The following is a 13,353-nucleotide window of genomic DNA, read 5'->3' on the forward strand; positions in this document are numbered from 1 at the left end:
AAAGTGAGAAGTGCAAGGTTCTCATATTACATGAAGGCATTCTGGGTTAAATATGTTTATGGTTCAGATTAGTTTTGGTGGGTGTAATTTTGCAACCACTGTGGTGCAGGAGAGGAAAGATCCATTGTTCTTTTCTATAGCAGTGGATGTGCTTTAGTTCATGGTTGCTAAGATTCCTTCCTTCAGATACTTGAAACAACAAAATTCACCTAAAATATCACATTCAGTTCTGAGCATCTGAACTAGAAGTATATTGACAAAATGGAGCAAGCTCAGAACACAGGAAGAAAAGTTATCAATGGGCTGAAGACCAACTTACCTGGGAAATGTTATAAGAGCTTAATATCTATAAGTTATACTTTATATAAGTTATATATAATATGTATATGTTAGAGCTTAGGTAAACAATAACAAAGTGGTTATCATGATAGCAGTCTACAATATTTGACAGATGTACAAAGATGTACTTGAAAGATGTACAAAGCGATAAGTGAAAGCAATAGTTTAGGGTGGTACAATGTGGTAGGAGTAATGGGATACAATTAAGAAAGGAAAATTTAGGTGCGATAGACTGAAAAACTACCTGGCAATATATTATACTAGTCTATGGCAGGGATTCTCAACCTTTTTCTTTCTGAACCCCAACATGCTATAAAAACTCCAGGGCCCAGCGGGGTGCAGGGGACTTGGGGCTCCATCTGTTTGGTGCGGGGAGGGGCCTTGGGCATAGGCATAGTTTGACTTCTATTTGGGGGGCGGGGCAGGGCCCAGCGGGGCTCAGGCCAGCTCTGCACAGCATGGCCGAGGGAGGGAACACCACCTCCACCCCCTGACTCATCTCAGCTGGCCACCCAGCCTGTCTGAGTTGGGGGGGGGGCTGAGGGGGGAGTGCAACCAAAAATTATAACTCAAAGTGGGGGCAGGGCTCAGCTCAAAAATTTGAAAACCACTCAGGGTGCAGGCCGGGGGTAGCTAGGGGCTATGTGCAGGCAGGGAGTACCTCAGGGTGCAGGGAGGGAGTAGTTAGGGGCTGTGTGCAGGTGAGGTGTAGCTCAGGGTGCAGGCAAGGGATAGCTGGGGTTGTGCAGTGAGAGGTGTTGCTCAGGGTGCAGGGAGGGGGTAGCTAAGGGCTGTGTGCAGGTGGGGTGTAGCTCAGGGTGCAGGGAGGGGGTAGCTAGGGGCTGTGTGCAGGCAGGGAGTAGCTCAGGGTGCAGGGAGGGGGTAGCTAGGGGCTGTGTGCAGGTGGGGTGTAGCTCAGGGTGCAGGCAAAATTGAAGAAAGAGAGAGCAGAAAACAATACAGCATTGTATCTTACTCCATGATTAATGGACCCCTGAGACAGAGATCTGACTTTTGATAGGAAGCATTAAAAAGTCAGAGTTCTAACACTGATGGATAGAATCTGAGGCAATTAAGATTGTGCTCTCCCTATCCAATTTTATTTTCCTAAGTAAGTGAGGTACTGGAGGGAGCAGTATATAGTAGGATGTCACTGCTGCACAGGGAGAATACATCAACAGCCCAAACACAGCTGAAAAACCCTGGTAGATCAGCATATTTTACTGTACCAATCATGTCCATCGTAGGCATGTTCTGCGGAGTGTGGCTGGGCTGGAAACCAGTCTAGAAACTGCTCCAGTAGACCCTGTGTGTGACTGAGTCACTTCGCCTGTAAATTGAGGACTCCGGGTATATGTTTTGCTTTGATGCAAGATAAATTCTGCTGCTCTTAATCTAACCGGACTGAGCCTTCTTTAGTCAAGGATTTGGTCTTGTTAGTCCTTGCTTGCTGTACTGTCAGAATGAACTAAAACTGGCTTTCCTCGGCTGTGACCCTGAAGCTTTACAAGGATCTTAAGGCTGAGAATTGGAGGCAGTTGATATATGATCTCTTCACTTGTCCAGACCAGGGATCCTGGGCTGATCAGTGCTAAACTGTGGTGCCTCAGAAGAGAGCAAAGCCCTTGCAGGGACACTCTCTTAAGGACTAGCTGGGGGTCTATTACTAGGCTAGAGGAATCCCCAGCTTTCTTCAGAGTCCTCCCCTGAAGACCCATTCCCTGGCTGGCAGAGACCAAGCTGAAGGGAGAGAAAGAAGGTGGCAAAAAAACTGATTAAAAGAGCATTCAGAGAGAACATGAGAAAGAGATCTGCTGAGGAAACCTCTGCCTCTGAGCACAGCACTAGAAACCTGGGAGATAATCTCAGTGCAGCTCAGTAGGTGCTGGGAGGCAGAAATCTGTGGGGAACAGATACCTCTTGCCTCCCTCTGAAACCTGGAAACAGGAGAAACCCGCAGTTCCATACCTCAGGAAGCAGCAGATTTCCATGACAAAGAACCATCAAGACTGAGCTTGATAAGTTAACGAAAAAGATGGTATGATGAGACTGCCTACAATGGCCTGTGACCCATCTGCAACTGTTAGTAGCAAATATCGCCAGTGACCAGAGATAGGACACTAGATGGGGAGAGCTGAGTTACTACAGAGAATTGTTTCCCAGGTGTCTGGCTGGTGGGTCTTGCCAACATGCTCATGGTACAACTGATCACCATATTTGGGGCAGGAAAGGAATTTCCCCCCAGGTCGGATTGGCAGAGACCCTGGGGGTTTTTTGGGGGGGGAGGGGGGGCAATTTGGGTTGTTTTTTTTGTTTTTTGTTTTTGCCTTCCTCTGCAGCATGGGGCCTGGGGTCACTTACAGGTTTAAACTAGAGTAAATGGTGGATTCTCTGTAACTTGATGTCTTTAAATCATGATTTGAGGACTTCAGTAACTCAGCCAGAGGTAGGGTGACCAGATGTCCCAATTTTATAGAGACAGTCCGATATTTGGGGCTTAATGTTATATAGGTGCCTATTACCCCTCACCCCCATCCCGATTATTCATACTTGCTGTCTGGTCATCCTAGCCAGAGGTTATTGGCTTATTACAAGAGTGGGTGGGTGAGATTCTATGACCTGCAGGAAGTCAGACAAAATGATTGCAATTGTCTCTTCTGGCCTTAAAGTCTATGAGTCCATGTATCTATCTCTTTAGTTAATTGAGCACACTTAAAATGGAAATCAGTGGACATAAACATGGAACTACATGCCATTGTTATAGTCACCTTTAAGAGTAGAGGCTCATTTAATGATCTCTTCAGTATCTTGATAAATGAGAAAGCAAAACTCCTGCCTAGCACTGTAAATACTTTTTATTGTAACCCCATGCCTACCTAGTCCTGTGCATAAAAACAGAATACAGAAAATTAGGTGAATGAGATTCTTTAAAGCTTCTTGGACAAACTGTTTGGTCTGATTGGGAGTGGTGAAGGAGTTGTAGACAGGAGGGACGTCAGAGGAACTCTCCCTCTCCCTGCCTTCATTAGAAGGCGCACAAAACCCCACTTCTCCTCTTGGGCAGTCCAATAAGGAGAATGGGCATAAGCAGTGCAATGTGAACAGCACTGCATCTTGTCTGTTGGAACCCCTAGCTGGTGAGGGCAATGGACAGGCTAAGCACAAGGTTAGAATGGAGAAGTTCAGGGAAAGTAAAATTTGGCATGAAGGAATTGAGAAGGACTGCACTTGAACTGGATGCCAAAATATGCTGTATCTTGACTGGATGCATTACCCGAGTGAGGAAATGAAGGGAGCCATGAGATGAAAAATATTATTTTTACATATTTTGCTTTATCATGAATTTGTAATTTTAAAACCTACCCTTTAAATTTTATTTATGATCTATTATAAGCTACTTTTAAAAAAAATATCAACCAAAGAAAATAAACCCCTCTGTTCACCTTCTAATTTCCTATGAGACAGCATACTTTTACCTTTCGCTTTTTTCGAGGGGGTGGTGGAGATCTCTTAACTGCATTTCTTCTTTTTAGCACAGGAGATTTTGGTAGCACGGGAGTGCTTTCATCAGCTTCATCATCTTCAGATTGCTCTACCTCTTCTACAAATTCCCCTATCTCACCATGGCTATCAAGACCTCTCCTGAGAACAGTTTCTTCAAGTGTTCCAACTTTCTTATTTTTTACCAATATTTTGAATTTTAATGCCTGTGAAAACAGTAGAAAGCATAATAATGCATTTAATAATACATTTTCATATAAAAACACTGCAACGCCTATTCTCAAAATGTATTTTATAGATGTAATTTGTTTTAGAATTATGGGTGCTGGTGGGGTGATGTTCACAAACGAGTACTCTAGAGTAATGGACAACCAAATATCTTACCAAACAAATTATCTTTCATGACAATGTAAGTTTTAGAGAACAAAAAAACCTGAGCATAACAGACTACTCCATACAATAAGGAGAAGAAAGGTAAAAATACAAATGAAGTTTGCCATCATGCAAAACACACCAGTGCTGGAACAATGAGCAAGAGTGTTGTAAGAAGAGAAGTGGGTATTCAGCACCCATCTACCAAAAGAATGTGATTGCCACATAGCAAGGTCAAGCAAGAAATTGTTGCTCCATATCGGTGCTAGGTACAAGTCAGTGAGAATGTACGGCTGAATGCCAATGGCAGCACAATAGGTGTGTATGCATATATGTGAACATAGATGGTATTGTTTATTAAGCATCACTTTGTTTTTTATAAATATAAATGCACACACATATGAGAACAATGCTTGTTTTGATATCTGACTACACCTATGGAAGTGGTTCTAGCTAAGGAAGGCAGGAATTTTGGTGCCCTATTTGCATAGTACACTGCTGCCCTGTATACCAAGCTATGATCCTACCATTACTTATTTTCATATGTGTATAAGCACAGCAGGACCTTTTTTTTTATCCTATATCTTCAGTAAAGTTAACTTAATAGAGCTCAGAGTCTTGATACTTAGAGCCCACCAAATCTGTGGATATCTGCGGACCATGTTGTGGATCACAGATCGGATGCTGATACAAATTTAGGGATCTATTGGTACCTAAGGAAAGTGTCATTTTTTAAAGTATACAGTACCTAAAGAATTGATAGCTTTATTATTCCTGAGAGAAAAAAATAGACAAAATTTCAAATTTCAGAATTTATACAGATATACAAAATGTACACAGTCAAGTTTCCAATGATAACCATTATCAGACTGCAAAAATGGTCTTACTGAACTATTACTTTGTAAGCAGAATGACATTCATTTCTAGGTAAATGACAGCATCTTACTTGATCAGCATGCCAAACTATAAAATGTAAACTATCAAAAGTCTTTACACGTCTTAGTGGTTGTTATACATTTCCCTTGTTGCCTTACTAAAATCACTGTACAGAGTTAAAAAGAATTAATTTTGATAAAAGAGTATCTATTAGTGGGTCTGAAGAGTAATTCTGCAGTTAAAAACAGGCAACTATTTCATATAATAATAAAGAGTGTTGTAGAACAATGTTACAAGCAGGTTTCTTTTAAGTAAATAAGTAATATATAAACAAAGTGAGAAGGCTGTAGCACCACATCTTCAGACAACCATGAACCAGAACATTTACATAAATTTGTATTAAATGAAAAATGGAATTTTGGCAAGGGCACTAGGGTTATCCCAAGGCCCCTTTCTTTAGATTTTGCTTCTTTTCCCAGTAAATGTTCATTAGCTGAGTGAAGAATGCAGTATTATGTTGCTAATATGATCACAGATTACATAATAAATACAAAGTACTTATGAAATTAAATTTAGGGACAGATTTTCCAAAGCGCTGGGATCCACAACTGGAGCCAGAGTTTCCAAATAACTTGGCTCCCATTTATGCACTGAACTTAACTCCTCTGATTTTCAAAAGTGCTTAGCACCCAGAGGCTCCCACTGAGAACAGAAATCACAAGCCATCCCATCCAAAATACAAATCCTCTCCAGCAGGCAGTCTTCAGAGGGGAATATTGCAGCTCATTGGTCATGTGGCAAACAAGAAAAGAAGAAGTGATACTCCTAAGCACTGAGAATGGGGTGAAGATCAAAGATAACCTAGGCACGGCCCAACACCTAAACGAATACTTTGCCTCAGTTTTTAATAAGGGTAAAGAGGAGCTTAGTGGTAGTGGCAGGGTGGTTAATGGAAATGAGGATATGGAAGTAGTAATTACCACATCCAAGGTAGAAGTCAAACAGTTCAATTGGACTAAATTGGGGGACCTGTATAGTCTCCATCCAAGAATATTAAAGGAACTGGCACATGAAATTGCAAGCCCAATAGCAAAGATTTTTAATTAATCTGTAAAGTGAAGGGTAGTATGTGTGACTGGAGAATTGCTAATATAGTACCTATTTTTAAGAAAGGGAAAAAATGTGATCTGGGAACCTACAGGCTTGTAATTTGACCTCAATTCTCTGCAAGGTCTTAGATCTAATTTTGAAAGAGAAAGTAGTAGTTAAGGACATAGACGTAAATGGTAATTGGGATAAAATACAATGTGGTTTTACAAAAGGTAAATCATACCAGACCAAACTGATCGCTTTCTTTGAGAAGATAACAGATTTGTTTTAGACAAGGAAATGCAGTAGATCTAATCTACCCTGATTTCGGTAAGGCATTTAATACAGTTCCACATGGGAAATTATTGGAGAAGATGGGGATTAATATGAGAATTGAAAGTTGGATAAGGAACTAGTTAAAGGGGAAACTACAATGGGTCACAATGAAAGGTGAGCTGTAAGGCTGGAGGGCAGTTACAGTGGAGTTCCTCAGGGATTGGTCTTGGGATCTTCTGTCAGGTGTATTTGATCTTGAGAATATGAAAAATGAGTGCTAAGACCTTTCTGGTTCCATTCCCTATCAATGTGGCAGCATGCTTTGGACCTCTAGATACTACAGTGAGCGGTATCACAGAAATGTGTTTAACGGCAAATCTTTCTCACAAGTATTCCTCAGGTCCTGCGTTAGGCATTTGAAGGGTGATAAACGGAAAGCTTATAATGAGAACTTATAAAGTTCTCTAGTCTTACTAAGAATGTCGAAAAAGTCAAAGAGGTGACTGGTTTGGGAAGCACACTACACTAGATTTCTACTGACTGTAGTAGACTGGGCTTCTGTGCAGTCAAGAGTAGTAGTGGACTAATAAACTGGACTAACTGCAGTAGACTGTAGTAGTGGACTTCTACTGTGCAAATGGTGAGTAGTGCTTAAATTGTTCCCTTTTTAGGTTAAAGGATTCACCAAAGATGCAACAAGAACATATATTCTTCTCTGAGAACCTTACCAATAAAGTCTAAGATTTCTATTGAAACAAAAAACCAAACAAACCAACAACAAAAACCAAAAGGGAGATCCTGTTTATTCAGGGTAGACATGAAATATGCTCTGCACTGAGTTTATAGAGGTAGTGGCCACACATAATCCTTAACTTCCAATTTCCTGTTCCTCATCACAGTGGCAGCCTTATTTAAACATAATTGGTTTGTTTATTTTCTCACATCAGCACCACAGAGCCTAATCTTCATTTAAGGCCATGTCTACATTAGTGAGCTCACAGCGGCAGAGCTGCACCAATGAAGATGCACTGCTATAAGATGGCCCATGTAGTCGCTCTCCTGTCGACATAATAAAGCCACCAAAACAAGCAACTCTATGTCGGCGGGAGAAGCTTATGTCATTCAGGGCATGTTTTTTCACACCCCTGAATGACATAAGTAGTAGTGTAGACATGTCCTTAGAGACGACAATGTCCATATAATCTCTACAGTAAAATGGTCATCTTATAACAGTCATTATCTTTATCTCTGTATATAGTGAATTGATACAGAGAAACAGGGTTTAGTTAACCCCTTAGACCATGAGAGTCACATAACTACATCACGTGTTTCACATGAAGTAGCAAAGAATTCAGGGTTTATATTAATATTGGTCTGGGAAGGTTGTGAAAACATATAAATACTTACACATTACATAACAGATAATTGAATTTACCTGTGATTCAAATAGTGTATTATTAAGATACCCATTAAGAAATACAAAGTGTGCATAAAAAGAAACATCATTTACACAAAATGTAGCATTTATGGTAGCAAATACTAGAGTTATAATTAAGGTGGAAACAGGCATTCCATTCTAAATTCCAACTTTCAGTTGCTGACACTCTCCTTTTCAACAGGGGCCTTTTGTTTGTAGGATCAAATTGTCAGAGTGCAAGGGGAAGAGATAGCACATTCTTAATGTTTACCATCCATGCTCTAGTGTAAGGATTGATGTAGTCTTCCTACAGCGGTAACTCCGAATACAGGTGCACTTTAACACTGCCTAAATCACTAATAGATGAGCCTTGTTTCTTGTAAATACCTTATTTTTTTAGTAGAATTTGAATGTGCATAGTGTTGCTGATATTTCTGCAGAGTACTGAATTTTTTACCATATATTAGTATTTCTAGATATTTTAAAACAGTTGTAAACACTTTTGGTCATCTGTTTGTTCAAATATTTATAAAGGGGATTTCACTTCATAGATCCAAAAGGGAATTGTCATGCTTGTATTTATTGATATTGTATTAATTTACTGCACCTTGTATATAACTTTGCTTTAAGTAGAAAAAATGAACCCAAACTTAAACGTTGGTGTTGCGACTAGTGGCTTCATAATAACAGAGGGTCATATTGTGCCATCACATTTTAAGCAGAAGGCAATTGGAGGTTTGTTTATAGACTGATGGCACAATATAGCCCAGAATGAAAAAGCTCTTTTCCATAGGCAAACGTAGTCTGACATATCTTGTGAAGATGATAGTTTCATCTTATCAAAGAGAAATGATGACATTCATGTTGGTTTCAGATAGAATTACAGAAGGTCTCTCTGGTCAAAAAGAGATTTTGGTACAGTATTTTGCAAGATCACCACAAACTAATAAAACCAGAATCATCAATTGCAAAAGATATGATGTTTTAAATCTAAGGAACAACAAATACAAAGAAGTGGCAAAAATGGAGTACTGTATAAGTAGCTTGACTACTTTATTTAGATTATCCTTACATAAATACTTTATGTGCAGACCTTCAGTTTCATGTTTGAAACTACACAATAAGATTATCTACTATGTTTTAAACATTTTAAAAGTATAAAATTTACAGCAATAATGATACAGGCTGTGAAATAGGGATACCAATACTAATTTAGAAATCCTTGGTCAATAAAAATGTATTTAAAGCCACACTTTTCTACCAGGATATGTGCCATTAATGTTTGTTTCTCTGCACATTAAACAAAAAGCCAGTTGACACTTTTCTACAGTTTACTCCATAATACTTAGCATTCATCAACATAAGATTATTTGCCACCCAACAAAATTCTTGCCTATTATGTGCTGGAGGGATTTTGAGACTAGCACTAATTTAAATCTCTCGACACAATAGATTTAAATAAGTAAATCAGCAAAAATAGCTCCTATGGTAAAATGTACTTTAATTCAGGTGACGTTGAACCCAAAGTATGATGCATGCCAGAACAACTAAAGTACCACAAGACTCAGCACAAAGTCCCAGGCGCATTGGCAAAGATAAGAAACTGCCTTCCCGATTGTCACAGGTTCAGAAAGATCAAAAGTCAGATCACAGAAAGATGGAAGACAAATCCTGGAGCTGTAAAAGAGGACTGAGAGGAGGGGGAGGAGGAATGTGAATACTTCTTTGGTTTTGAAAATCTTCTTGCATATCCATAGATTTTTAATCTAGTATGCTGCCTTTTATTTTAAAAAAGGGAAGCCATCCTCTGCCTACAAGGGATCTTTAAAATTGGCTGACCCTAACTCCTTTCCTTCACATTTCCCAAATTGTTAGGAAACAGAGAAAAGTAAAAGGTCTGGAGAGTGAGCAAACATAGGTACTTGGAAAAAAGAAAATAAAGCCCAGAAAATGGAAATTTTCTAATTCAAGCATCACTTTGATCACGTCAATATTGATTAAAGGTGAAGAAAAAGCTTCTTCTGGGAAATTGCAACATATGGGAACAGTTAAGCTACCCCTTCATAAAATTCAGCATAAATAAAAACAAATAAAAACATTAGAATTATGGTGCAGGAATGGCCCTTTTTAAAATATCAGTGTAATCAGGGATGCTGGCCCTGAAAGACTAGGCTATCCCATTCCAGTAATTCTGGAGCAAAAGAAGACCTGGGAAATGGCAGAGGCAGGTGCTGGGAGAGAGCAAATGGTCCTGGGGAGGGATAATTTAATCTCTGAGGGGGGAGTGGGGAAAGCTTACTATTTCTTTAAAGGCCTTGGACTAGAAGCCTTGTGGTGTAGGGGAGGACAAGGCTCCCCCTCCATCCCATACAATCAATCAATAAACCAATCAAGAGACACCTTCGGAAGGGAAGACTGGCACAAAAGATTCCCTGTTCTCACTGTGAAATGGAAAATAAATAGAGAGGGTCTGTTTGCCAGTGGACTGGCAACCCTCTTGTTACCCAGGGTTTTCAGAACCCAAAGTAGTGGTAACTTAACTGTTTCTCTCCAGGCGGTGTCAGGGATAAATCAGTGGGGGCCTAGCTCCTCTGTCTAATAAATGATTGGCACAAACAAGTGTGTTTATACCTAAAACCACTTTTTTTATTAGGTCTTAAGCACACACATACATATATCTGTATCAGTAGGATTAGAGCAATCCAAACACTTATATTTACCTAATGTCTGAAATGGTTTTGAGGAATCAGCAACCAGCCTTCCGGGGGCCCCTCTTCTGTCCAGCTGCTGGGGAGTTTAGGTGCCAGATCCTTGCCCCCCAAAAAAGCTTCTTTGGACTGCTCCAAAGCACATTTTCTAACTAAACTCTATAGATTTTCTCTGGACAAAGCACATAACTCATAATAGCCCCTAATAGGCTAACAATTTCCCTAGCAACAGCCAATAACAATTCATTATTCTCCTTATCAGCAAAGCAGCTTCAGCAAAATAACTTACAAACACAGACAACCAGAATCAAGGTCAGTTTTCCACATTTCCCCTCATTCTCATGAATCTGTCCTTTCACTTTATCTACCCCAGTCAGTAGAACTGCAGCTTGCAGTTGTTTTTGTTCTATCTGCCTAAGCAAGGCCAAATTATTCCTATGTGGTGTCCTCGCTTCCAGCTTATGGCAGCCTAAGTGCACAAGATGGCTGCAAGTTATGTCAAATCCAGTTCTCTTACAACACCCTCCTCCTTCCCAACGGAAAAGGGGTGATGCAGCATGTCCCTTCCAGGCTGTGGAAGAGGGATGGAAAACCACTACCCAACCCCATTCAGGAAACACTGGAAGGAAGGACTTTTGCTATTAAGGTTTTGTGTTTGAGATCACTTTATTCTGAAAGATGTTTGTGGTCAGTTCAACTGGAGCTGGACCAGGAAAATGTTAAGAGATTGCTGAGAAAGAAAGGGAGAGTGTGACTCAGGGCAGTAACCTTGTCACAATCCGCAGATTTGCATAATAATAGGGGGAAATGGTTAAGATCTCCATGTGTCTTTTGGCTAATGTTTTGTTAGAATGTACAGGAGATAAGCTATTGGAGGTTTTTTAAGGAGATTGTATCAGACATATTCTCAATGGTACCATTTTTAATTGTATTTATGTACCAAATGGAACTGGAGAGAGAGAGAGACTTATTTTAATCAAAGCTCCTGGGAAATAGTGCCATGACTTTTATCTTGTTTCTACCATAGTTTTACTAGATTTCAAGGAGGAAAGGACACACATATGAATATACTGGAAACATTCTCTGTAAATTTACTTTTACTGCATTTGTAGAGTTTTAAAAAAAATTTAAAATAAGCCTACTGTGAATATTCCTAGTTCTAGCTTTTGTTTTCCTACTGTGAGGTTGGTCAGCAGTGGCAAACTCATTCTTGAGTTGCTGCTGCCATGGTAACAGGCAGTGGCTATGCTCCTCCTTCTCCTCACTCTATGCCTGACATTCAAGTCCCAATCTCAGATAGATACTAGGAAAGATGAATTGCCTTTCTTTCTGGGTCAATGAAATAAAGGTGTACAGCTGCGTATTGTTGCAATATGGTTGTTATATGATATTGTAGCCAAAAACATCTTACCATCTCCTTAAATGCCAAATATACTAAGGGTTTTTTGGGGGGAAGTGAGGGGAGGGAGTAAGAACAGATTACAGTAGTAGCCAGCAGTAGAGAGTTGTTGAAATAGATGAACATTCCCTAGTACTACTTTCTAGGCCATCTCCAGGAGGAGAAGAATAGAGCCAATCTAATATTACTCAGTCTGCCCTTACTAGGGTCTGTAAAGATGTCAATAACAACTATTGCCTGCTGAGTGATCTACATAAAATCAGCATGGATGCTTAATATTTCCATCACGAAAAGGTTACCATCAACCATTATGTCTTCATACCATACTCTGATCTAAAATCAAAATGACAGGGATAAAAAAAGAGTGCTCTCCAGATATTATCAGAGGTATTTCTATATAATCTTTCCATTACTGTTTCCCAAAAAAGGATGTTAAAGTCAGGGCAATGATCAACAAGATTACCACAGTTTAAGAGACATTTTCTTGAGCCAGGGACTAGTCATTGCTCCTTGAAAAGCTCCTGGCACCCTGCCCTCTCAATATGAGCAGATGGGAATAATGTTTCTAATAAAAACTGAAGTGTCATTCTAGTGTCTGTGTAAATTAAATAAGACACAAAACATTACACGCTTTTTTCATTCTCTCTTTTCCAAATTGAATCACAATCATTGTTTTGCCAATTCATAAACAGTTGTTCTTCTGTATCAATAACACCAAAGAGAAACATATGTAATAGAAGAGAGCTCTACCACTCAAGAGCCTGCTGTTATCTTTGCTTTGGGTCTGTATACTGAATTTTGAACATTGGAACTCTCTTCATCAACAATGAAATCAAGCCCCACATAGTGGGGTGAGGCAGGCTAACTATTCAGTCTAACCACAATGGTGGGGCCTAAACAGTGTTTGGGAAGGGCCTCAAAGTCTTATTTTTCTGTTTATAATCTCAAAAATAAGAAAATGCAAATGCAGACTTCTTCTAAATTTCCTGCATGCTTGCTTAAACTCCAACTGAGGTCTTTCCCATGCAACTAGCATGCTGCAATGTGTCATCCTAGGGTGTGGAGTGAGGTGGAGGAAGCAGCAGTAGGCTGCCTCAGTGTCTTGATGGTAGGAAGGTAAAGATGACAAAATGAGGGAGGGTGGGGGTCAAAGGTTTCATGGGCACTACTGTGGAAGTATTTGGAAGCAGAGGAAGACTACGTAAACCATTCCAGGACACTATGCCCAAACAATCCCCAACACTCCAGATTTCCATTCTCCTCACCAATAACTGCCCCTCTTATGTTCATCCATCACTGAAACATAGTAAAGTAAGGCTATTGTAATTTACATACAGTAACTCCTCACTTAGTCGTCCTGGTTAACATTGTTTCAT

General features: G+C 39.8%; 1 protein-coding gene across 1 annotated transcript in view; it reads right to left on the reverse strand.

Moving 5' to 3' along the window:
- PLCZ1 (phospholipase C zeta 1) overlaps nucleotides 1-13,353 on the reverse strand; it is a gene marked incomplete at its 5' end in the record, with an annotated part of 126,223 nt that overhangs the window by 61,109 nt on the left and 51,761 nt on the right. Inside the window, one exon of the mRNA XM_065423279.1 lies at nucleotides 3,810-4,046. Within this exon, the coding sequence (XP_065279351.1) occupies nucleotides 3,810-4,046 (237 nt within the window). The remainder of the gene's footprint in view (nucleotides 1-3,809; nucleotides 4,047-13,353) is intronic.

Source organism: Emys orbicularis, chromosome 1, assembly GCF_028017835.1.
Source record: "Emys orbicularis isolate rEmyOrb1 chromosome 1, rEmyOrb1.hap1, whole genome shotgun sequence".
Taxonomy (NCBI): domain Eukaryota; kingdom Metazoa; phylum Chordata; order Testudines; family Emydidae; genus Emys; species Emys orbicularis.